This window comes from Scomber japonicus, chromosome 14, assembly GCF_027409825.1.
Source record: "Scomber japonicus isolate fScoJap1 chromosome 14, fScoJap1.pri, whole genome shotgun sequence".
In the NCBI taxonomy this organism is placed as follows: Eukaryota; Metazoa; Chordata; class Actinopteri; order Scombriformes; family Scombridae; genus Scomber; species Scomber japonicus.
The window spans coordinates 5,090,348-5,115,961 of record NC_070591.1 but is presented as its reverse complement, the minus strand read 5'-3'; the positions used below and the strand labels follow the sequence as shown (position 1 = coordinate 5,115,961).

The 25,614-nt window shown below is 41.9% G+C and overlaps 1 protein-coding gene across 1 annotated transcript in view; it reads left to right on the top strand.

Moving 5' to 3' along the window:
* LOC128373305 (protein kinase C epsilon type-like) overlaps positions 1–25,614 on the top strand; it is a 101,956-nt gene that overhangs the window by 5,148 nt on the left and 71,194 nt on the right. The window contains exons 3-7 of the mRNA XM_053333594.1: positions 19,763–19,931; positions 22,200–22,234; positions 22,481–22,569; positions 23,664–23,793; positions 25,473–25,614. The exon at positions 25,473–25,614 is cut by the window's right edge and continues 1 nt beyond it. Of these exons, the coding sequence (XP_053189569.1) occupies positions 19,763–19,931; positions 22,200–22,234; positions 22,481–22,569; positions 23,664–23,793; positions 25,473–25,614 (565 nt within the window). The remainder of the gene's footprint in view (positions 1–19,762; positions 19,932–22,199; positions 22,235–22,480; positions 22,570–23,663; positions 23,794–25,472) is intronic.

Here is a 25,614-nt window from a genome sequence, read left to right as displayed (position 1 = left end):
ATCTGAAGTTAAGTCTTTACGTCTTAAATCAGTAAAAATCTAACATCACAAGTTCTTTAAGCTTCCTGTCGTCTGTTTTGACTGTTCTTTCTTTCCTCCCTTCCTTCCTTCTCTTTTTCCTCATTCCTTCTTCCGTCTGTCCTTCCATCCTCCCTCCTTCTCTCTTTCTTTCCTACCTTCCCTCTTTCCTTCCTTCCTCCCTCCCTCCCTCCTTCCTTCTTTCCTCCCTCCCTTCCTTCTTTCCTTCCTCTTTTCCTTTCTCCCTCCCTCCCTCCCTCCCTCACTCCCCTCCCTCCCTTCCTTCTTTCCTTCCTCTTTTCCTTCCTCCCTTCATCCCTCCCTCCTTTCCTTCCTTCTTCCTCCCTACCTTCCTCCCTTCCTTCTTCCTTCCTACCATCCTTCCTTCCTCCCTCCTTTCCTTCCTTCTTCCTTCCTACCATCCTTCCTTCCTCCCTCCTTTCCTTTCCTTCCTCCCTCCCTCCCTCCCTCCCTTTTCCTTCCTCCCCTCTTCCTCTCTTCCCTCCTTCCTTCCTCCCTCCTTTCCTTTCCTTCCTTCCTCCCTTCCTTGACTCGAGGACAACAGGAGAGTTAAAGACTATGTAAACTTTCTAACTTTCTCTTTTTCTTAATGCACTTAAGTGAAGCGTTGAGTCAGCCGTGTGTAATCAGCACCATTACATCAGGAAGTAAACATTGCGAGCTTCCTGTGCATTTGTGGTTATTACTCCCAATAAAGTAATGAGAGACATGATGTCATGCGATAAGTGCTTTTCAGTAAAAGTTTAATGATGACAGAAAGTTCAGTGTTTGACGCCGAACTGTAAGATCACCTCGTTATTTAAGATGTGAGACAACATTGCGTGTAGAGAGAGAGGGAGAGAGAAGAGAGAGAGACATAGGGAGGGAGAGAGAGAGAGAGAGAGAGAGAGAGAGAGAGAGAGAGAGAGAGAGAGAGAGAGAGAGAGAGAGAGAGAGAGAGAGAGAGAGAGAGAGAGAGAGAGAGAGAGACATAGGGAGGGAGAGAGAGAGAGAGAGACATAGGGAGGGAGAGAGAGAGAGAGACAGAGAGAGAGACATAGGAGGGAGGGAGGGAGAGAGAGAGAGAGAGAGAGAGAGAGAGAGAGAGAGAGAGAGAGAGAGAGAGAGAGAGAGAGAAGACAGAGAGAGAGACATAGGGAGGGAGAGAGACAGAGAGAGAGACATAGGGAGGGAGAGAGAGAGAGAGAGACAGAGAGAGAGAGACATAGGGAGGGAGAGAGAGAGAGAGAGAGAGAGAGAGAGAGAGAGAGAGACAGAGAGAGAGAGGGAGAGAGAGACAGAGAGAGGGAGAGAGACAGAGAGAGAGACAGAGACAGAGAGACAGAGAGAGAGACATAGGGAGGGAGAGAGAGAGAGAGAGACAGAGAGAGAGAGAGAGAGAGAGAGAGAGACAGAGAGAGAGAGAGAGACAGAGACAGAGAGAGAGAGAGAGAGAGACGGAGAGAGAGGGAGAGCGAGAGGGACAGAGACAGAGACAGAGAGAGAGAGAGAGAGAGAGGGAGAGAGAGACAGAAAGAGGGAGAGAGACAGAGAGAGAGAGAGACAGAGAGACAGAGAGAGAGAGAGGGAGAGAGAGAGAGAGAGACAGAGAGAGAGAGAGAGAGAGACAGAGAGTAAGAGAGAGAGACAGAGACAGAGAGAGACAGAGAGAGCGAGAGAGAGAGAGAGAGAGAGAGAAAGACAGAGAGAGAGAGTCTCTGAGCTGTAATCTCTCCTGGAAGTCGTTTTATATATTCAGTGGAAATCAAAAGAAGTTAGAGACAGCTGAGGAGTATTTTACTGCATGTGGTGATGCACTGATCTCATGCACAGATACCGGCCCCTTATTAAACAGATATATTAAATACAGTTCCTCCAGGAATAAGATTAAAAGATATAAAACATTGTTTGGCAGCGCTCTTAAAAATGACCCATGTTGCTCTTCCAAGAATAAGTCATAATTTATTTATTTTTTGCTTTTATTCCTGATCTGGTTAAGGTAACATGAGGCTCAATGATGGAGGTTAAAATATGAAAAATAAACGTACGAATAACTTGCACACATTCTTTTTTTGTGGACCCAGCATCAAATTTCTGCTTTTAATCCATTTAGAGAGAATATATTAGAGGATTATGGTAAAAATGTCTAAGTGGTGTAACCATAAAAAACTTTGTACCAAATAATTCAACTTGCTTAAAAACAGTAAATAGTCAATAAAACACCATATCAACTAGTTTGGCATGATCTTACATTATAACTTTTATATTAAATAAAGCTAATGGAATACTATTGTTCTAATATTTAATCTGGGTAACCATGGAGATCAGGAAACATTTACAGTCATTTAACGCTCCTGTTGTCCTCGAGTCAAGGAAGGAAGAAAGGAAGGAAGGGAGGAAAGGAAAGAAGGAAGGGAGGGGAGGAAGGGAGGAAGGAAGGAAGGAAGGAAGGAAGGAAGGAAGGAAGGAAGGAAGGAAGGAAGGAAGGAAGGAAGGAAGGAAGGAGGGAGAGAGGGAGGGAGGAAAGGAAGGGAAGGTAGGAAGGAAGGGAGGAAGGTAGGAAGGAAGTAAAGAAAAGAAGGAAGGAGGTAAGTAATGAAGGAAGTAAAGAAGGAGGAAGGAAGAAAGGGAAGGAAGGAAGGAAGGAAGGAAAGAAAAGAAGGAAGGGTATAATTCCACTTAAACACACTGTAGGTGAATATTTAATATTTATCATTCTTTTGTGGTTACACCATTTGACATTTTCAGGAGCATTCAGTCTTACTTTTGGTTTAAAAATGGTGCAAATATTATTTCAAATGATATAAAACCAACAAAAATACTAAATATACATTTTAACAAACCTGATGCTGCTTTTTAAAACTATTTTTTTTTCTGATTAATGTAACATAAGTAAGTATAGAAGTATCCATCGAGTCTTTTTGTGGATGTATGATGATGTCGCTCTACACTTCTGTCTGTAAGGAAAAGTTCACACGATCATTAGAAGTTACTTGGCAGGACGATATAACCATGAGATGCAAATCATCCGAGCATCTTCAAGTCTGATTCAACCCTCCTGTTGTCCTCAAGTCAAGGAATGAAGAGAGGGAGAAGGAAGGAAGGAAGGAAGGAAGGAAGGAAGGAAGGAAGACAGAAGGAAAGGACAGAGGAAGGAAGGGAGGGAGGAAGAAGGAAAGAAAGGAGGAACTAAGGGAGGAAGAAGGAAGGAAAGGAGGGAGGAAGGAAGGAAGACGAAAGGAAAGGAGGGAGGAAGGAAGGGAGGGAGGGAGGGAGGAAGGAAGGAAGGAAGGAAGGAAGGAAGGAAGGAAGACAGAAGGAAAGGACAGAGGAAGGAAGGGAGGGAGGAAGAAGGAAAGAAAGGAGGAACTAAGGGAGGAAGAAGGAAGGAAAGGAGGGAGGAAGGAAGGGAGGAAGGAAGGAAGACGGAAGGAAAGGAGGGAGGGAGGAAGGGATGAATAAGGAGGGAGGAAGGCAGGAAGGAAGAAGGAAAGAAAGGAGGAAGGGAGGGAGGAAGGAAGGAAGGAAGGAAGGAAGACAGAAGGAAAGGACAGAGGAAGGAAGGGAGGGAGGAAGAAGGAAAGAAAGGAGGAACTAAGGGAGGAAGAAGGAAGGAAAGGAGGGAGGAAGGAAGGGAGGAAGGAAGGAAGACGGAAGGAAAGGAGGGAGGGAGGAAGGGTTGAATAAGGAGGGAGGAAGGAAGGGAGGAAGAAGGAAAGAAAGGAGGAAGGGAGGGAGGAAGGAAGGAAGACAGAAGGAAAGGACAGAGGAAGGAAGGGAGGGAGGAAGAAGGAAAGAAAGGAGGAACTAAGGGAGGAAGAAGGAAAGGAGGGAGGAAGGAAGGGAGGAAGGAAGGGAGGAAGGAAGGAAGACGGAAGGAAAGGAGGGAGGGAGGAAGAAGGAAAGAAAGGAGGAACTAAGGGAGGAAGAAGGAAGGAAAGGAGGAACAAAGGAAGGGAGGAAGGAAGACGAAAGGAAAGGAAAGGAAGGAAGAGAACAGTCAAAACAGACGGGGTCAATTTGACCTTCAAGTCTCTCTCAAGTCTTTTTTTCTTGTCATTGAAGCACACAGCAGATAAAAACATTTTCGTAAGGTAAATTATTTCCAGACGTTTTGGGAGAACTTTTTTTTTTTTTTATTTAAGTAGGATCTTGAGAATACTGACCAATTGTTTTGACTATTTGATCTGTTTGTGGTCTGGGAAAAACACCGTCCAAAAAACAAGTCCAACTGATATTAAACTGTCTTTCTTGTCTACTGGAGCAGCATATCTGAACCGTAAATCACTTGTCCTGTGTGTCCTCATTTGTTTATATTTCATTTGGTTTCATAATGGCTCCTTTTATAGTTTTATATTAATTCCATTCTGAATACCATTAGTCATCCACTCATGTAGCTTTGAGTCATTATCTTTATAAAGCAAATCAATCTTTGCACAAAGTGATAACATGTTGTTTTATCCATAGACTGTATAAAAGAAATGGACGTAACATCCGTGACGTCACCCATTGGTTTGTGGACTGCTGCTCAGAAGCCAATAGTTTCGAATCTAGGCAGCGCCATCTTGAAAATTTCAGGTGCATGCTGGGAAAAATAAAAACACGGATTCTACTCATATGGGCATGAGGCGGAGTCATGGACGGAAGTATGGGCGGGACTAACGGCGGAGCGGGGAGGCTGCGATTGGTTCCGAGGGCTGGATCTCAAGGACATTGGTCAATCACCTTGTCAATCACAACGTAGCCACGTAGCCTGCTTTATCGTCAAATATAAAATCAGGGAGGCCAAAATGTCCCAAATGAACATCATACTGCATTGAAGAAGGCTTTAAACTAGCGATTGAGACCATAAACACATTTTGAAAACGTTTACTGAGGTTAGAAATCAAGTGAGAAGTTGGTGAATTCTCCATTGACTTGTATAGAGACGGTCACCCCCTGGTGGCCTTTTGATAGAATGCAGTTCTAAGTTACTTCCGCATTGGCTTCTTTTCAGAGGATAGGTACTCCCCGCCTGGTTTTATCACAGGCGGAACAAACAGTCACACTGAGCCTGATTGCCTCCTGACACACAACACAAGAGCCACAAACCCACATTAGCTTTTTCCTGCTAACGTCTCCGTCTTATCTAACTTACAAAACATGAACACACGTATTGACCTGCGCCGTAGCTTGTCAAAGGAACCACTAAACAAATATGTCAGCTAGCAGGTGAGATAACTAAGTGGCTGCTCAGTTACATTACACAGCATGTTAATGTAACTCTAAATTGATCCATTAGACCAGGGGTGTCAAACATGCGGCCCGCGGGCCAGATACGGCCCACTGAGAGGTGCGATCCGGCCCACTTGCCATCCAGTGCTTTTTTCCTTCCTTCCTTCCTTCCTTCCTTCCTTCTGTCTTTCCTTCCTTTCTTCTTTCTGTCTTTCCTTCCATCTGTCCTTCCTTCCTTTTGTCTTTCCTTCCTTTCTTCCTTCTGTCTTTCCTTCCATCTGTCCTTCCTTCCTTTTGTCTTTCCTTCCTTTCTTCCTTCTGTCTTTCCTTCCATATGTCCTTCCTTCCTTTCTTCATTCTGTCCTTCCTTCCTTCCTTTCTTCCTTCTGTCTTTCCTTCCATCTGTCCTTCCTTCCTTCCTTCCTTCTCTTTCCTTCCATCTGTCCTTCTTTCCTTTCTCCCTTCCTTCTTTCTGTCTGTCCATCCTTCACTATCTCTCTTTCCTACCTTTCTTTCCTCCTTCCTTTTGCCTGTCTTGCCTTCCTTCCCTTCTTATTTCCTTATTTCCTTCCTTCCTTCCTTCCTTCCTTCCTTCCTTCCTTCCATCTTGTTAATGATCCGGCCCACATGAGATCAAATTGGTCTGTATGTGGCCCTTGAATGAAAATGACTTTGACACCCCTGCATTAGACGCTGGTTTGGTTGTTGCTCTTCAAAATCACCGTTAGCGATACTCTCCCGTTAGCGACTTGAAGATGATAGTGTAAAATCATGATCATCTAAGTTAATTTGTATGGATTATGTGGTTTAGTCAAATTTAAAAAGGGTTCAAGTGTGAAAATAAACGTATGCACACATTCTTTTTTTGTGGACCCAGCATCAAATTTCTGCTTTTAACCCATTTTGAGAGAATATATTAGAGGATTATGGTAAAAATGTCTAAGTGGTGTAACCATAAAAACTTTAAACTTGCTTAAAAACAGTAAATAGTCAATAAAACACCATATCAACTAGTTTGGCATGATCTTACATTATAACTGTTATATTAAATAAAGCTAATGGAATACTATTGTTCTAAATATTACATTTCATCTGGGTAACCATGGAGATCAGAAGTAATTATTAGTATAAGTCCACTTAAATACACTGTAGGTGGATAAAATATTTAATATTTATCATGTGGTTACACCATTTGACATTTTCAGGAACATTCAGTCTGACTTTTGGTTTCATATCAAATGACATAAAGCCAACAGAAATACAAAATATATATTTCAACAAATCTGATGCTGCTTTTAAATCTATTTTTAAAGATATTTTTTGAGTTGCTCGTCTTGCCAAGCCTTATTTGTCACTGACACATATACACAAGTCTTGGACTGTGTTATGGATTGTGTTATACTTGAAATTTTGCAGATCCATGTGATGTGAGGTCCTCTTTTCTTATTGTTAAATAAACTAAACTAAACTTTAAAAGGTTGTTGATTATCCAAAGGAGCAGGCCTGCCAGCAGCTCAGTTTATGGTTATTATTTATTTTATGGCAGCACGAAGTCGGTCCAGTGTTCTAAAACAAGAACGGCGATGATGACCGAAGGTGAGACAGGAGAACATACAGACGCACAAACACACACAACAGCTGCGTCCCTGCATGTCTAATCCTTGGCGTGAGTCAGGTTTTTTAGATGGTGGGATAGGGGTGGAAATGTGAAAGAAGCATTAACACAAATTCACAGAGCGAGAGAGCGAGAGAGATCAACTGTCAGACACTTCCAAGGAACAGAGACAGAGAGGGAGGTGTTTATACAGGAGGAACAGACTCGCTGTCTGTCTCCTGTTTGTTACCCAACATTAGCAGACATTTACAGTACATACCAGGTCTGCACGATATATTGTTTCGAAGTGAAGTGAAGAAGTCAAACTGCTCGATTCACGTCGTCAAATAAGGCAAAGACTTAACTTTTCTTATGCGTCTTGAAATCAAATCTACATCTGATATCACATAACTCAGTCTGATTTAACCCTCCTGTTGTCCTCAAGTCAAGGAATGAAGGGAGGGAGAAGGAAGGAAGGAAGGAAGGAAGGAAGGAAGGAATACAGAAGGAAAAGACAGAGGAAGGAAGGGAGGAAGAAGGAAAGAAAGGAGGAAGGAAGGGAGGGAAGGAAGGAAGGAAGGAAGGAAGGAAGGAATACTGAAGGAAAAGACAGAGGAAGGAAGGGAGGAAGAAGGAAAGAAAGGAGGAACTAAGGGAGGAAGAAGGAAGGAAAGGAGGGAGAAAGGAAGGGAGGAAGGAAGGAAGATGGAAGGAAAGGAGGAACTAAGGGAGGAAGGGATGAATAAGGAAGGAGGAAGGAAGGGAGGAAGAAGGAAAGAAAGGAGGAACTAAGGGAGGAAGGAAGGAAGGAATACAGAAGGAACAGACAGAGGAAGCAAGGGAGGAAGAAGGAAGGAAGGAAGGAGGGACGAAGGAAGGAAGGAAGGAAGGAAGGAATACAGAAGGAAAGACAGAGGAAGGGAGGGAGGAAGAAGTAAAGAAAGGAGGAAGGAAGGGAGGGAGGAAGGAAGAAGGAAGGAAGGAAGGAATACAGAAGGAAAAGACAGAGGAAGGAAGGGAGGAAGAAGGAAAGAAAGGAGGAACTAAGGGAGGAAGAAGGAAGGAAAGGAGGGAGAAAGGAATGGAGGAAGGAAGATGGAAAGAAAGGAGGGAGGGAGGAAGGGATGAATAAGGAGGGAGGAAGGAAGGGAGGAAAGGAAAGAAGGGAGGAAGGAAGGTAAGAGGGAGGGTGGAAGAAGGAAGGAAAGGAGAAAGGAAGAAGGAAAAGACAGAAGGAAAAGACAGAGGAAGGAAGGGAGGAAGAAGGAAAGAAAGGAGGGAGGAAGGAAGGGAGGAAGGAAGATGGAAGGAAAGGAGGTAGGGAGGAAGCAAGGGAGGAAGAAGGAAAGGACAAAGGAAGGAAGGGAGTAAGAAGGAAAGAAAGGAGGAACTAAGGGAGGAAGAAGAAAGGAAAGGACGAAGGAAGGAATGGAGGAAGGAAGATGGAAGGAAAGGAGGGAGGGAGGAAGGGATGAATAAGGAGGGAGGAAGGAAGGGAGGAAGAAGGAAGAAAAGGAGGGACAAAGGAAGGGAGGAAGGAAGACGAAAGGAAGGGAAGGAAGGAAGAGAACAGTCAAAACAGACAGGGTCAATTTGACCCGGGAGGACGACGAGTTAAGGTTGAGGGTTGTTGGATACATAGAAGTTTGATGAAGTACTTCAGCCTCTATAGTCGTGCCTGTTTCGGTTCGTTTGATAAACTGATCGAGGGCTGGATGCTAGAGGCAGATGTTCAGTTCACTCGTTATCAGCAGCACCTCGTCCTAGTTTCTAATGTGAGAAACAGTCAACACACACACACACACACACACACACACACACAAGACTTACAGTATCTAGATCCATCTGTTGCTACTTCCTGTCAGCATACATATATAGATATATCTGTTTATTGCTTGAGTTTGAGAGTTTAATCATCCTCAGCCACTGTTTATCTTCCACCACAATCCTATAAAGTCATGTCGTGCAAATCTGCTTGATGCATGTGTCGCTCTTCATCAGAAAGCCAACATCCAACATCCAACATCCAACAGGCATGAACAGTATGTGACAAGTTGCTGCCGTGGTGGTGCTTTAACAATCACCAGATTAAAAGAAGCATTAACACAAATTCACAGAGAGCGAGTGGATGAAATGTTCAGGTCAATGAAGGAAGGAAGGAAGGAAGGCAGGGAAAGGAGGGAGGAAGGAAGGAAGGGAAAAGGAAGGAAGGAAGGGAGGTAGGGAGCAGGAAAGAAAGAGAAGGAGGGAGGGAGGAAGGAAGGAAGGAAGGAAAGAAAGAGAGAAGGAGGGAGGGAGAAAGAAGGAAGGAAGAAAGGAAGGTAGGGGGCAGGAAAGAAAAAGGAAGGAAGGAAGGAAGGAAGGAAGGAAGGAAAGAGAGAGGAAGGAAAGAAAGAGAGAAGGAGGGAGGGAGAAAGAAGGAAGGAAGGAAGGAAGAAAGGAAGGTAGGGGGCAGGAAAGAAAGAAAGGCAGGGAGGAAGGAAGGAAGGAAGGAAGGAAGGAATGAAGGTCGTGCAAATCTGCTTGAGAGAGGAAGGAAAGAAAGAGAGAAGGAGGGAGGGAGGTAGGGAGCAGGAAAGGAAGAGAAGGAGGGAGGAAGGAAGGAAGGAAGGAAGGAAGGAAAGAAAGAGAGAAGGAGGGAGGGAGAAAGAAGGAAGGAAGGAAGGAAGGAAGAAAGGAAGGTAGGGGGCAGGAAAGAAAGAAAGGCAGGGAGGAAGGAAGGAAGGAAGGAAGGAAAGAGAGAGGATGGAAAGAAAGAGAGAAGGAGGGAGGGAGAAAGAAGGAAGGAAGGAAAGAAAGAGAAAAGGAGGGAGGGAGAAAGAAGGAAGGAAGGAAGGAAGGAAGGAAGGTTAATGCCAATGTCTAGATCCATTTCCTCTGAAGATTTGGTGCAAGTAGCTTTAAAGATACTCTGCCATCTAGTGGTATTTTATATGTACTGCAGTTTACTGTACTGGAGGTATGAGACACGTTCTTTGATGGATTCAAAGCTTCAGCTGCCATAAAATTGTTCTTGTTTATTATTTCGAGGAAGGAACGAAGGAAGGAAGTGGGGAAAGAAGGAAATGAGGAAGGAACGAAGGAAGGGAGGAAAGGAGGAAAGAAGGACGGAAGGAAGGGAGGAAGTGAGAAAAAAGGAAATGAGGAAGGAAGGAAGTAACGAAGGAAGGAAGAAAGGAAAGAAATGAGGAAGGAACGAAGGGAGGGAGGGAGGAAAGAAAGAAGGAAGGAAGGAAGGAGAGGAAATAAGGAATGAGGAAGGAAATAAAGAAGGAAGGAAGGAAGGAAGTGGGGAAAGAAGGAAATGAGGAAGGAAGGAAGGAAGGGAGGAAAGGAGGAAAGAAGGAAGGAAGGAAGGGAGGAAGTGAGGAAAAAAGGAAATGAGGAAGGAAGGAAGTAACGAATGAAGGAAGAAAGGAAAGAAATGAGGAAGGAACGAAGGGAGGGAGGAAAGAAAGAAGGAAGGAAGGGAGGAAGGAAGGAAGGAAGGAGGAAAAGAGGAAGGAAGGAAGGAGAGGAAATAAGGAATGAGGAAGGAAATAAAGAAGGAAGGAAGGAAGGAAGGAAGGACAGACCAAAGGAGGAAGTGAGGAACAGTCAAAAGAGATGGGGTCAATTTGACCCAGGAGCACAACAGGAGGGTTAAAGCTTCCACTATTGATTTCAGCATATTTGGTTTATTACCAAAATTAATGGAATGGGGAGTAGAAAAACATTACAGAAGGGAAGGGATTGCTTCACACTTGAGAGCCTTACTGTAAATAAAGGAATTTAATCTTTATAATTTGGCACTAATGGAGGAAAAATAACAGATTTGATCAACGGCATATCGTGTACGTCACCCACAACTGCTATCATATAACTTGGGATTTAAAAATTGGGCTTATTATTATGTGCTGTTTGTCCGCTTTGCTGACATCCATCCTCCCTTTGCTTTTCTCCAGAAATGATCATGATTTCATGAGGGAAGACTGAACTTTACACCAGAACAGAAGGAAGGAAGGAAGGAAGGAAGGGAGGGAAAGGAGGGAGGGAGGGAGGAAGGAAGGTAGGAAGGGAAAAGGAAGGAAAGGAGGGAGGAAGGAAGGGAGGTAGGGAGCAGGAAAGAAAGAGAAGGAAGGAGGGAGGAAGGAAGGAAGGAAGGAAGGAAGGAAGGAAAGAAAGAGAAGGAGGGAGGGAGAAAGAAGGAAGGAAGGAAGGAAGAAAGGAAGGTAGGGGGCAGAAAAGAAAGAATGGCAGGGAGGAAGGAAGGAAGGAAGGAAGGAAGGAAAGAGAGAGGAAGGAAAGAAAGAGAGAAGGAGGGAGGGAGAAAGAAGGAAGGAAGGAAGGGAGGGAGGAAAGAGAGAGGAAGGAAAGAAAGAGAAAAAGGGAGGGAGAAAGAAGGAAGGAAGGAAGGAAGGAAGGGAGGAAGGTAGGGGGCAGAAAAGAAAGAATGGCAGGGAGGAAGGAAGGAAGGAAGGAAGGAAAGAGAGAGGAAGGAAAGAAAGAGAGAAGGAGGGAGGGAGAAAGAAGGAAGGAAGGAAGGAAGGAAGGGAGGAAAGAGAGAGGAAGGAAAGAAAGAGAGAAAGAATGAAGGAAGGATGAAAGGAAAGAAGTGAACTTTACACCAGAACAACAAAAAGCTGTTTTTTTGTTTCGCTTCAACAGATGTGAATGACTTTTCCCACCATATCTCAAGATAACGGGAGCTATTAGATTTTATACCTCCACTCAAGAGATAACAGAGTCAGTGTTTACCAGAAATGTTTGTGTTTGTGCATCTGTGTGTGTGTGTGTGTGTGTGTGTGTGTGTGTGTGTGTGTGTGTGTGTGTGTGTGTGTGTGTGTGTGTGTGTACCAGGTTTGCGTGTTAGACAGAGAGACATGACAGAATGGAAGAGGAGAAAGACCGAGAGGGAGTTAACCAGAGGTCGAGAGAGGGGGGGGGGGGGAGGGTGATAAATTGATTAGTAAAGTGGAGTGTTCTCTAATGGACCAGTTACATCATCGAAAAAGAGATAGATAGATAGAGAGAGAGAGAAAGAGAAAGAGGCAGAGCGAGAAAGAGAGAGAGAGAGAGAGAGAGAGAGAGAGAGCAATACAGAGTGACAAAGAGCTGACATTAGGACATTAGGACTTTCAGCAGGAAATAATCATTTGCTTTCTCTCTGTTATAAATCTATTCTTTAATTTTTATTTTTTTCTCTGTCTCACTCCGTTCACGTATTCCTCATGCCTGTCTGTACTGTATGTTTATGTACCTGTGTGTGTGTGTGTGTGTGTGTGTGTGTGTGTGTGTGTGTGTGTGTGTGTGTGTGTGTGTGTGTGTGTTTGTGTGTGTGAGCGGCTGAAATTGCAGTCATTACTTAAATGTGTTTGCATAGCAGAGAACACATGGGTGAACTGTCAGGCCTGAGAGCTACAATCAACCTATTAGCTTTCATGCACACACACACACACACACACACACACACACATACACATACACACACACACACACACACACACACACACACACACAGACACCCTAACCTCTCTCACTCTCTCTCTTGCCCTCTCTCTCTCTCTCTCGCTCTCTTTCACTCTCTCTCTCTCTCTCCCTCTCTCTCTCACTCTCTCTCTCTCCCTCTCTTTCACTCTCTCTCTCTCCCTCTCTTTCACTCTCTCTCTCTCTGTCTCTCTCTCTCTCTCTCTCTCTACCTCTCTCTTTTTCTTTCACTCTCTTCCAATCTCTCTCGCTCTCTCTCTCTCTCTCTCTGTCTCTCTCTCGCTTTCCCTCACTCTCTCTCTTTCCTTCTCTCTCACTCACTCTCTCTCTTTCTCTCTCTCACACACACACACACACACACACACACACACACACACACACACACACACACACAAAGCACTGTTGTTGATAAGGCGCTGCCTGTTGCTAAAAGCAGGTGAAATATTTATATGTTGCTCAGGCTCTGTTGTTATCAGCTTTGAGAGTATTATTCTCTAAACTGAATGAAGCTTTGTTAGAAAACCCTTGTGGCCTTTGTACAGAACAGTATTAGTTTATTGAAAGTTCATTTTTTCTTTTTTTAAATGTCTATTACTGTGGCAGCTTGGAAGTGCAGACATATAAAAAATCTAATAAAAGTGACTCAATACAACGGTAAAGTCTTAAGGTAAAGGTTTAGTGGAAATAAAATGTAACAAAACTGCTTGGCTGAATCATTTTAGGAGAGAAAAGCCTAAATTCTCTGGTTGTTCCTGAGTGTCTTTTGATTGTAGACTGTTGCACAAGACAAAAAAAAGACATTTGGAGGGCGTCATCTTGGGCTTTGGGAAACAGTGATTGAAATTTTTCATCATTTTCTGACATTATATAGATTAAATGACGGAAGTGATTAATGGGGGAAAAAAAATAGAGTTAACCTTTGTGTCGTCTTCCCAGGTCAAATTGACCCTGTCTGTTTTGACTGTTCCTTCCTTCCTCCCTCCTTCTTTCTTTCTTTCCTCCCCCATTCTCCCTCCCTTCCTTATTTCCTCCATCCTTCCTTTCATTCCTTTCCTTCCTCCCTCCCTTTCTTCTTTCCTTCCTCCTTCCTTTCCTTCCTCCCTTTCTTCTTTCCTTCCTTATTTCCTCCGTCCTTCCTTTCCTTCCTCCCTTTCTTCTTTCCTTCCCTCCTGTCTTTCCTTCTTCCTCCCTCCCTCCCTTCCTTCCTTCTTTCCTTCTTTCCTTCCTCTCTCTCCCTCCTTCTCTCTTTCTTTCCTCCCCCCAACCTTCCTCCCTTCCTTATTTCCTCCATCCTTCCTTTCATTTCTCCCTTCCTCTTTTCCTTTCTCCCTCCCTTCCTTATTTCCTCCGTCCTTCCTTTCCTTCCTCCCTTTCTTCTTTCCTTCCCTCCTTTCCTTCCTTCTTCCTCCCTTCCTTCCTTCCTTGACTCGAGGACAACAGGAGGGTTAAAAGATTCATCAATACTTAAAATAAGGAGTGGTTCCACGGGTCTTGAAAAAAAAATGACATCGCCCTCAGCAGAGAGGCAAATCTTTCGCAAATAGATAAAATTGTTGAGTCATTTTCAACTTACACAACATTGAGAGTCTTTTCATCAGTTTGCACCACTTGGAGCCAGTCGGCTTCTTCTGCATGTACCAACATCTTTCTCCTCATTATGGGAGTAATTCAGCTGCCTTTATAATCAACCTCTCATTCACTCTGACTGAGGACTGGTCTGAAATCAGTACTAAATCCAGCAGTGTTCAGTATTAAAACAGCAAAAAGCTCCTACACTGCTGCTGTCTGTACTTAAATATCATTCATTTATTATAAGCGTCTGGGCTTTTCAGACGTCTGGAAGGAGCTCAGAGTAGTAAAGCTGCTCCTCCTTAAATGTTTTAAAGAGCCGGCTTACATGATGTGGATGCCCCATGCAAGCCTCCCTGTAGAGGTATTCTGGCCATGTCTAAGTGAGAGAAGAGCCCATAACATGCAGAATACTCTATCTATAGGGATTATACTGTATATCCCATCTAGACCGAGACTGCCTCGAAATACCCGCAGAAGAGCTGGAGGTAGAGGCCTAAAAGTTGATATGTAGTAATAGAGGGACTTCTGTGCTATTTTGCTTAACGTGCAGCCATAATCCTGCATCCATACATCTATTTTCTAGTTTGCCTGCTGTTAGATACATGTTTTAAAAATGTGTAGCTAGAGCTGCCACGGTACTTACTGCACAAATGGTCTCAAATCGTCATGGTAGCTGCTGTAAAGAAAGACCTTAGATGATATAAAAAATGGTTCATGAGTATTGTATTGACCCCAATAACAGCCACCTCTGATTATAATATGACTCCAACACCCATTTTGATAGTGGTTATTTGGCAGTCTGTAATATTTTGTGCAGTAGACATGTCGTTTTCACTCATCATGAACTTATTTCCTCTGTGGAAGAAAGGCAGGAGTTACATGCCCCTTCAGAACCTCCTGCAGGTCAAACTGGACTAACCAAACACTTTTAGGGTCGACTGCCTCTAACACACCTGCTATTAACAGACTAGCGTAGCAATAATAAAGCTACAAACAACAACATGAAATTGTGCAGACCGTAAATATAAGACTCTCGAACCAATACAGTCAACTTTTCAATTGTGTTTATTCCTTCCGTAGTCTATTCCTTATAGCTTCTGTAGTCTAAATATCCGTCTTTATTCCTGTGCCGTTTTTGTCTGTGCAGCAGGAATATTGGTCGGCATTTGGCAGCCATGTCATTTTTTTTAAACGTCAAGCCTGAGAGATTATTTATTGTCCCATCACTCAGCGAAGTGGTGATCAGCTTCACTCTGCAGTGGGCGTTATGTGATTGCGTTAATGCGGTAATGCGGTAACCGTGACAGCTCTATGTATAGCCGCTATAATGATGATGAGCATTGCAAGAATAGGCAATGATGTTCTTTACTTTATGTGGTCTGTGGTTATAGCTGGCAGGCTAACATCCATCCACAATAATTCAAGTACAGCATGTTGAAAAGCACCTCATGACACATTGACCGCTATATGTTGTCTATATAATAGCAGCTATGAAATGAGTGTGGCCCCTCCGTGACCCTTAGCTTGGTTCAGTCGTTTTTATAGAAAATGCTCTAAAAAGCCACTATACACTACCTGCTCAGCACCAAACAGCAAACACACACAGTTAGCTATAGACTAGCTGGTTAACATAGTGGAGCATTTAGCAGCTAAAGAGCCAGATATTTCCCTCAGGAAGTTGGTAGAGAGTAAAAACAGAGCTAAAAGAGAGTGAATATTGGACTTAGATTCAGCAGGTGAACAGAAACATGACTCCTTATGAACGATAATGTTGATCAGTACCTGCTGGATGTGGAAATAAGCAGCTGTTTGCTAACAACAAGTTCAACATACAGTATCAACTTAAAATGTGACAATGTTGTAGTGGTGTGTTCACTGCTTGTTTCTTGTTCCCCCAAGTGGCCAAAAAAGGTATTGCAGGTTTAAGTTAACCCTTTATTGGGCAAATAATTATATTTGGTAACTTCTGTAAATATCCCAAAATATCCTTCCTTCCTTCCTTCCTTCCTTCCCTTCCTCCCTGCCTTCTTTCTTCCCTTCCTCTTTTCTTTTCTCCCTCCCTCGTTCCTTATTTCCTCCGTCCTTCCTTCCTTTCCTTCCTTCCATCTGCCCTTCCTCCCTACCTCCTTCTCTCCTCCCTTCCTTCCTTCCTTCCTCCGTCCTTCCTTCCTTCCATCTGTTCTTCCTTCCTTCCTTCTTTCTTCCCTTCCTCCCTCCCTCCCTCTCTCTTTCTTTCCTCCCCCCTTCCTTCCTTCCTTCCTTCTTTCCTCCGTCCTTCCTTCCTTTCCTTCCCTTCCTTCCATCCTTCCATCCTTCCAACCTTCCATCCCTTCCTTCCTTCCTTTCAATAAGTGTCCTATAAAAGGTTAAGGTAACATGAGTTATCTTCTTTTTTTTTTGTGTGGAAAATTAATAATTTTAGTTTAATTTAGAAAGAAAAACTGCATCTGCTTGAACTACATGATAGAAGATAATTGACAATGCTAATATGTATTGTTATTAGGCAGCACATGTATCATTTCTCATTATTTGTACATCACTTTAGTACTGTTGAGTGTAATAAATCCTGCGGCCTTGAGGATCTGCCAGCAGGAATTTAAAGTCTTCTTGGTGCGTTTATGGATTGATAAAGGTGAATGTGTTCATTATGAACTCTGTCTTTCACTGTAACCGGTTGCAGAAACACAGATGTGGCACTAAGCTCTCTGATATTAAACTTTTTACCTGTGGGGTGATGGTGAGGACATCACAGAGGAGTAACACGTCTGTCACATACCCCCCCCCCTCCTCCCCAAAAACCCCTGAAACCTCCCCAGTGTGCAACGCTATGTCTAACACTGTTGCTAGGCAGCAGCCATCAGTTGCTAGGTGATGGTGATGGCGTATAGCAAAAGGGGCTGGAGGAGTAAGACTGAAGATGGGTAGAACGTGACGGGGAGGAAGGAATATATGAGGAGTCCTGATACGTGTAGAGCTAAAAATGTCCTGAAGGTGCAGAAAGGCTCGTCTAGCATCTCAAACAGGAACAGTTCATTCTTTGGGGAGCATGAATACGCTCATTAACGTTAGCAGTCGTCTGTCCATTTGATTATGATATATTTTGGGTTACCGGTTGTTGTTTTAACATGACAGAAGGGAGAGATCAGCGGGCTCCAACTCCCACAAAGGGGGTTCACACGGGGTCATGAGGCCCTCTTGGTTTTAAGCAGTGTAAGAAACTTTTTTGCTGCATGTGTCTGAGCATTTCATTCATTTCTACGAAGAAAACTAATGAAGATGAAGGTACAATGTAGGCATGAGGAGAAGCAGCACTAACAGAACCGTCACTCTCTGCTAAGCTACTGTAGCATGCATGAGAAAAGTATGCAGCTAAAACCAAAGAGCTGATAGTACAATGACCACGAGTCAGGGAGAGGAGACAAAAAGAGGCTTATTAAGTATATAGTATGATAGAAGTATAAGTATACTAGTTTTTAACTGCATGAAACATTCCTAAAAATATGATAAATTTGTCTCATTGCAGTATTCACAGGAAATATTCCCTTCAAAATGTCTTCCAAGTTGCTAGTTTTACACAAACTCCCTGCATGTATTGAGATAGCTATTTAGGTTCATTGTACACTGACTACCATTTTATTTTATTATGCATCAACTGTAATATATATAAAATATGTCAGTTCGTCAGGGGTCGACAGCGTACTTCATGGTAAAATAGGGGTCACTTAAGGAACAAGGCCGAGAATCACTGCTCCAGGGAATACAAATATTCACAGAAAAATTCATGTTTTTCCAGCTGGTAGTTTTTGGACAGCTTTGCTTTGAAAAGGACAGATGAGAAGACCATCTGATAATATGACTTGACATAAACATTACTGGGGCAACAATATAAACTGAATAGATATATAGTAGGTGAATTATTGTCTAGTAAAAAGTTATGATTGTGAACTTATTTGCAATGAAACGTACTCAGTCATTTATACTTTCTTACATGATCCGATGTAGTAAATGCTGAGTGATGTAAAGAAAAAGACATGATGTTTGAAGTACTCATACCATGACTACTGAAGAAAAACGAAACAGTTGTAGCTGTTCTTTGGATTCAGACGAGTTGTGGAGTCGCAAATCATCCTTTTAGGTTCCTATCTTAAAAAGCTCATTTTTGGTGAGTGCAGAGAAACTTTCCTCCGTCAGCAGATGAAGTCATGAAGTAACTCAAACCCATCAAACACATTGTTTTACACGGTGAAGCTCAAACATCCAACAAGTAGTGAAGTGACAAGCCAGACTTTAAGATGCTTCACCATGACGAACCTTACAACACTTTCTTTAACATCAATCCTCAAATATTACTTCAGCATCTGCTCTCTTTGTTTTCTTTCCAAAACATCTGATAAGGACTTTTTCTGACAGTATCTAATAAGGCTGGGCAATTAATTGAAAAATAATCGAAACTCTAGAGACTCTAATCGACTTGCTCATGTCAATTAATGGTGGTGTTCACTGTTGCCATGACAGTAAAGGTTGCATATCTTTAAAGGAATTTAAAACTTGTCTCCAGTGATCATTTTAACCCAAACCATGATCTTTACATAGTTCTAATCAAGTAAATTAGATATTAACCACAGTGTCACACCTTAAAACATCATTATTTTCACTCCCTAGAGACACTCATGAGTAAAATACAAAACAAAAGAAACAATAATAAGAAATAATTGTTCATCAAGGGTGGAGATAATTGTTTAATTAATCGTCATCGAGGTTAAAAGTTCAATTAAATTGTGATTTAGATTTTTGCCATAATCGCCCAGCCCTCGTATCTAACATGGTGAGTGTGTTTTACAGTGTGTATCTATCACAGATTACATTTGTGTTGCTCGCAATCCACTTCCCATAACAGTCAACAGAGACAGCTTCAGGTAAATTTAGTTAACTGGAAAATATTGGCACTAAAAATCCAAATTGTCGACCACACGTGCTTTCCACAGTGACTATAAACCATTTGAGGGGCTCGGTTCCTCTCTCTGTGTTTCCACTGCATAAACCAGGGTCTAAATTAAGTTCCAGAGAAGTTGTTTTACCCCCCAAAAAAGTCTCTTAGGTAGTACTTTCCGAAAGTATAGGACCTTTGAGGGTGGGGTTTGCAGGGATGACAGTTGCTGATTGTTCACTGCTGCTGCTTCAACAACTTGTGTATCGCTTCATTCATAAAAAAAAGGAAGTGTTATAGTATCGATTTAAGATCAGCTTACGATGAGGGAAGGACATTTCTCATTGTTTGTCACCGTTAAATGTAAAGTCAGGCTTTGATGTCAGCTTCCCCGGGTCGTTTTTTTAAAAAAAAGGGTGAGCTTGTTTTTCATTCTCTTTGTGAGTGTGCATTTATTTTTATGACTTGTACAAAATATATTACTTCATCCTCCCAATCCCCTTTACTCTTCATATTTATATTGCTCTAAAGTCACCCCTCCCTCTCTTTCTCTCTCTCTCTCTCTCACTTGCTCGCCCTAGGTAGTGTGTGTGCGTAATGAACACAGGGTTAGACAGTAATTGAAACCCTCTGCTGTTCCACTGGGAAAACCCTCCTTAATTAAACAGACAGAGCAGGAGAAGACACAGGCAGACGCTGTGACTGACTGTGTGAGAAAGAAAAGAGCAGAGCGTTTGATTTATCACTAAAGACGACCTCTGTGCTTTCGCAGTTTCAGCCCAAACAGCGCCACTGCCATCTAGTGGCCAAATGATGGAAGTGCAGATTTTTCCTTTTCAAGAGAGACTGAATCTAATTGAATTACCAATGTTTTCATTTATCTCCATGATGGTTTCCTCATCTAGAAACACAAAGATTAAGATTAAATAAACATGTATATTGAAAATGCATTATACTATGTGTGTTTTTAGATGCGCCCATGTCCAATGAAAATGAGGAGCGTGTGTTTCGGCAGCGGATGCGCCCCAGGAAGCGTCAGGGTGCCGTCCGCCGGAGAGTCCACCAGGTCAACGGACACAAGTTCATGGCCACCTACCTGAGACAGCCCACCTACTGCTCCCACTGCAGGGACTTCATCTGGTGAGCATGCGACCACTAATGATAATTACTACACACTCAAAAAACATAAAAGACGGATGTAAAGACGGATATAAATCACAGCTGTCAATCAACGTCCAACTATAAGTCTTCAAATCTTAATAACGGAGCAACAATATCCAGAACAAACACCAGCACTCTTATTAGAAGTCCTGAAAATACTGATTAAGATTGAAGAGGTTGATGCTTTTTGAATGGGAGTCAATTGGTGGCACTTTAAGATACTTCATCTTCAAAGACCGCAGACTGTACGTGGTAGTTGTTTGCTTGGTAATTACACACAGATTTGATGCCATAAAATACAAATCCCACAGAGGGACACTGACAGAAAACAAACAGTCACCTAAACACAGAAAACAGTCACCTAAACACAGACGTATTCACTAGAAGAACAGACCCAGATGATTTACACGCACTTCAGGTTAAGTAGACAAAAAACATGGTTTCCCAAATGAGATCGATCTGATAACACAACTGGATTTCCACAGAATTTCTTCGCAATTTAGATGCTTAGTCAGAATCCCTGCAGCGGTGAATCATTGAATACCAGAGAACAAAGTAAAACTCAAACAAAATCTAAAGTAAGAAGATCTCAGCCAATGTGACATTTCTCAAACCTGACAAAGACAAACTGAGAAAAATACTCTTCAGGCTGCAGCGTCACATATAAATAATACACAATAATACAATACAGTAATACAGAAAGCTGCATGTAAGCACGTCTGTCTGCAGTGCACATTACTATTGTGCTCTCTTATTCCTACCACTAACCTGGCGCCTTGTTTACACGTAAACAGAGTGAACGCTTGTGAAGTGTGGACCAATAAACAAAGCCAGCTGTGTTTGTTTCCATCCCAACAACTGTGTTAGCGTCACTCACATGGAAACATGTGGCCCCGGTGCTCTGCTTCGCTTTCAGCTGAAAGAACCTTTGATCTGTAATCAGAATCACAAGGACACTGTGTTTGATAGAGGCCTCCAGTGTTCAGGCTCTCTGTGCTCAATGAACACAAATACTGAACCACACAGGGGAGCAAATCACTTGTATAAATAGTTGAGTTTTTTTATGTGGGAAACTGATACGTCTTGTAGTAACCACAATGAATTCAGAGACAAATAAACTGGGTTTTAATGTAAAACTTTGATCGCAATACATCAGATTTAGCTACAACTGATCTTCATGTTTTGGATTGGCCAAGAACTGGTTCATAAAGGTCTGTAATACGTATTCGTATCTCACAACATTATATATATGGCTTTAAAACTAACAAATATGTTCATTATCTGCCATTGTTCTAATAATTTTGTCTATGAAATACCAGAAAATATTGAAAAATGTTGATTTCTGTCTCCCAAACCCCAAAATACAACCAAAAATGTCCCGATTGACTGTCCATAATCTAAAGATATTCAGTTTACTGTCATAAAAAACACTAAAGAAAACAGAACATATTCACATTTGAGAAGCTGAAACCAGAAGACTTGAGCATTTCTCTCTTAAAAAATGACCCAAAACTATGAAAATACTTGGCGATTCATTATCTGTCAATCAATCAACAGCTCTACTTAATACTAATACCAGGCTGGCATTAAGTATTCAAGGATTCAAGGGTGTTTATTGTCATTCCAGCTATGTAGATACATGAAAGAGGACATAATACAGTACTGAGGTCCAAGTGATCACCATAAAATAATGAATGAGGAACATCTATATCAATAAGTCAATAGATAAATGAGTAAATACATAAATAAAGTGAGCTAGGCTGCTGCTCTTCTTTTGGTAGTCTTTACTTTAGTCATTTATTTTTATTTTTATGTGTTCATCTCCAAGCTGCTACATCAATAAGCACACAAAATTTAACTTTTAATATCTGGACAAAGGTCACAAAGGTTTTCTAACAAGGCTTCATTATGTTTTAGGGAATAAAACTCTCACAGCTGATGAACTACAGAGCCAACGTATAAATATTTCACCTTCTTCTAACAACAAGCTGTGAATAACTGTGCACATTTTCACTATTTCACTGGAGATCACATCAAATATCTTGTTTTTGTGTGTCTAAACAATCCAAAACCAAAATACATTCAGTTTAAAGTGATAGAAAACAGAGAAAAGCAAAGTAATGTTTGGTATTTTCGCTTAAAATAGTTGCCAAATTATTTCTTGCAGTGGATTAATTGATTAATCGACTGATGTTTGCAGGTCAAGCTGAGTTAACTTTGTTTTCTCTCTCTCTCTCTGACTCTCAGGGGCGTTTTAGGAAAGCAGGGCTACCAGTGTCAAGGTAGGATTGGGTTTATTTTTATCGCCTCTTAAAGTCTTTACATTCCTCCGGTCCAGTGTGTCTTCATCTTAATTCATTGTTTGGTAATAATAGCAAACTGGAGGCATTTAAAAACAACACACACACACAATTACCCTGCAAATGTGTTTCATATGTCCATGTGTGTGTGTGTGTGTGTGTGTGTGTGTGTGTGTGTGTGTGTGTGTGTGTGTGTGTGTGTGTGTGTGTGTGTTCCTCCTCCTCCAGTGTGCACCTGTGTGGTCCATAAGCGCTGCCATGAGCTGATCATTACCAAGTGTGCAGGGATGAAGAAGCAGGACGACACAGGCGGAGAGGTATGAATGAATCCACAACAACAACAACAACAACAACAACAGCAGGCAGATTGTTTGTTTGTGTGTTTTATGGATTGATTGTTGATTTGGACCTTTTCTAGAAAATAAAACATGTTTAAACAGAAGAGTTCCTGCCATGTGTAACACACCAAAACACATCTTTATATCATTATTCTCACTGCAGCTTACAGTCTTTTTATTCTATTGTTTTGATGTTGTTTTGTTTTTTATATCTATTTTTTTTAACCTAGTTTTAGTGTAGCTTTTATTCAACTTTATCTCTTCATTTTATTACATTTTTACCTTTGTTTTGTCTTTTTAATCTATTTTAACTTTGTTTTACCCCCCTAACTTTTAATATACTTTCTCTTATTCTTTCTTATTTTTATTTAGTTATTTCTCTATTTAACTTATTTATTTTACTTTATTTACTATAATATAAACATTTTTACCATTCTTATTTTCTCTCTTGCATGCAATGGTCTCTTTTTTTTTATTTTTTCTGTAGTTCTTATCCCTTTTCTTTAAGTTCTCCTCGGTCTACACTTGTTCTGTTTAATTATCAGCTTGTCAATCAGCTGTAAAGCACTTGCACTTTACTTTTGCACCTGTACTTTAAATCCAAACCATAAATGACATCATTTCTAATTAAAATCATTAGTTTCCATTTGGCCTGATTAACCTTCCTGGGAAGTATCAATTTAATTCAATCCATTTTTTATTTATCCTGTGAGGTGAACACTCACTTTCCAATACAACCACAGTCTTCATTTAATGGGCCACTAATGAAAGTTACTGGTTACAAATGGACTGGAGCACTCTGACGTAGACTGAGGTAGTATCTGTTTTGACATTTTACCAGGATATATGATTGTATTTAATAAAAACCAGCAGCTGTGTCTGTGTCATTTGTAAATACTCTGATATACTGGAATATAATGATGCTGCCCAAGCCTACTCTCATCTTCACAGAGCTTTGCACCTAAACTTTACTGTCCAGCTCAACTAAGATTCAGCTAAACTCTCCTTCTGACTGCCATCCTCCTGCAGATTTTATCACTGACACTGTCTTTTTTCTGTCTCTCTTACAGCAGGTCGGGTCACAGAGGTTCAGCGTCAACGTGCCTCACAAGTTCAGCATCCACAACTTTAAAGTCCTCACCTTCTGCGATCACTGTGGCTCTCTGCTGTGGGGTTTGCTGCGACAGGGACTGCAGTGTAAAGGTACCAAGCATGCAGACAAAGTGTTCATCCATATAATGCTTTCACTCTTTCTCTTTAACTCTTACTTGATGTGGAGAAATAGATCAATAGGTCATATAGTTGTGGGAAATGAGGGATTTTGTAACAAGATAGAGCATATTGAGCCTATTAGACTCCTAAAAAAGGGAACTTTGGCTTTAACTGTAATTAAAAACTGTGGTTCCCAGCTGGGTGTGTTTGGTCCTCTGATAAATCGGATGAGTCACCAGATGATTGAAGGGATAAGCCAGAAAAACTCTTGCTCTTTTTTTCCTCCTTTTCCCACATTTGAGCTTTTTCTCTTGTGAAACACAGGACACTATTGGTCTGTGGTTGTTTATTTTAAGGGATCAGAATACAAAAAATGTTGGAAACCAGCGATCTGATCTGAGAAGTAAAACGGATAAAACTTTTAGATCATAAAGCTCATAAAACAAAATCAAACCCTTTATTTTGAGGCACAAAAACAGGAATAAAACTAGACTGTGGCATTTTAAGACAGTAGTTAAAATGTATAGTAAGAGATGTGGGGGGAAACGAGGAGAAAAGTTGTTGATATTTGAGTGAAAACCAAAACAACCCCCCGGCCCCCCTTCGTGCTCCTTCTGGGGCTCCACCCCTGGAGTTCATGCACGCGCATTGTCATGGTAACGGACGGAACCACTGCGCAAGCTTCAGTTTGATAGCAGCATTAATTGCTCTGATAGCACAGGTGGCTAGCCTGGCTAACACCAGACCGCGTCTTAATCTCATGTGAGATTATTGTGATAACAAACCTGTGTTTATATGTCTTCATGACTGTAAACACTTTGAAAGCAGTGAACAAACACCAGAAACACGGCGAGCAACTACACAGCAGGTACGTTGTCGGTTACGTTAGCACGCTGCTAACGTTAGCTGCGACGCTAACGTGCAAAGCGTCAAACAGCTGTAGTAACAACTCTGCTACTTTACTGCTAACATCACAACAACAACCACATCCTGACTAACTAGACAGTGAGCTGAATGTTAGCAGGTAACGTTACAGTTTATGTGAAGCAGCGCTGATGTTACTCACCTGTCCGGAAGATCAGCGTCTGCCTTCACTCTCCGGGTCTCCGCCCGTTCCTCCGCTGGGTATCTGTCGGCCCCTCCGCCGTAATAATTCCACACTGATGTGTCCGCGGGTCCATGTCTGGTTAAAGTCCTTCTTTTATATGTTTTATTCTTCAAACTTTCTCCTCTCTGGATGTTTCTTGGTCACCTCTCCGACTCCACTATGTTTGTACCAGACGTTTCTCGCGCCGACTGCGTCAATACGTCACTTCCCCCTTCCCTCTCTGTCTGAACGTGAACGTGAAACCGGACCTTTTTTTTCAGCGCGCACTTAATAATTGCATTATTATCGCTTACTACACATTTAAACATGGACATTTAACCCCTGAAACTAATGCTGGAAAACAGTTAAACAGATATTATCTCTGGAAATTGGAGATTGGTTCTTTGACGTATATGTAATTTTGTCTGGTTTAGGTTTTGAATTCATGCAAGATGTCTCATGTCCACTTACTTGAAGTTAAAAGTCTCTACCTGTGTGTGTATTGTGTGTGTGTGTGTGTGTGTGTGTGTGTGTGTGTGTGTGTGTGTGTGTGTGTGTGTGTGTGTGTGTGTGTGTGTGTCAGTGTGTAAAGTGAATGTACACAGGCGCTGTGAGAGTAACGTGGCTCCTAACTGCGGCGTGGACGCCAGAGGAATCGCTAAAGTCCTCTCTGACCTCGGAGTCACACCAGACAAGATCTCCAACAGCGCCCAGAGACGGAAAAA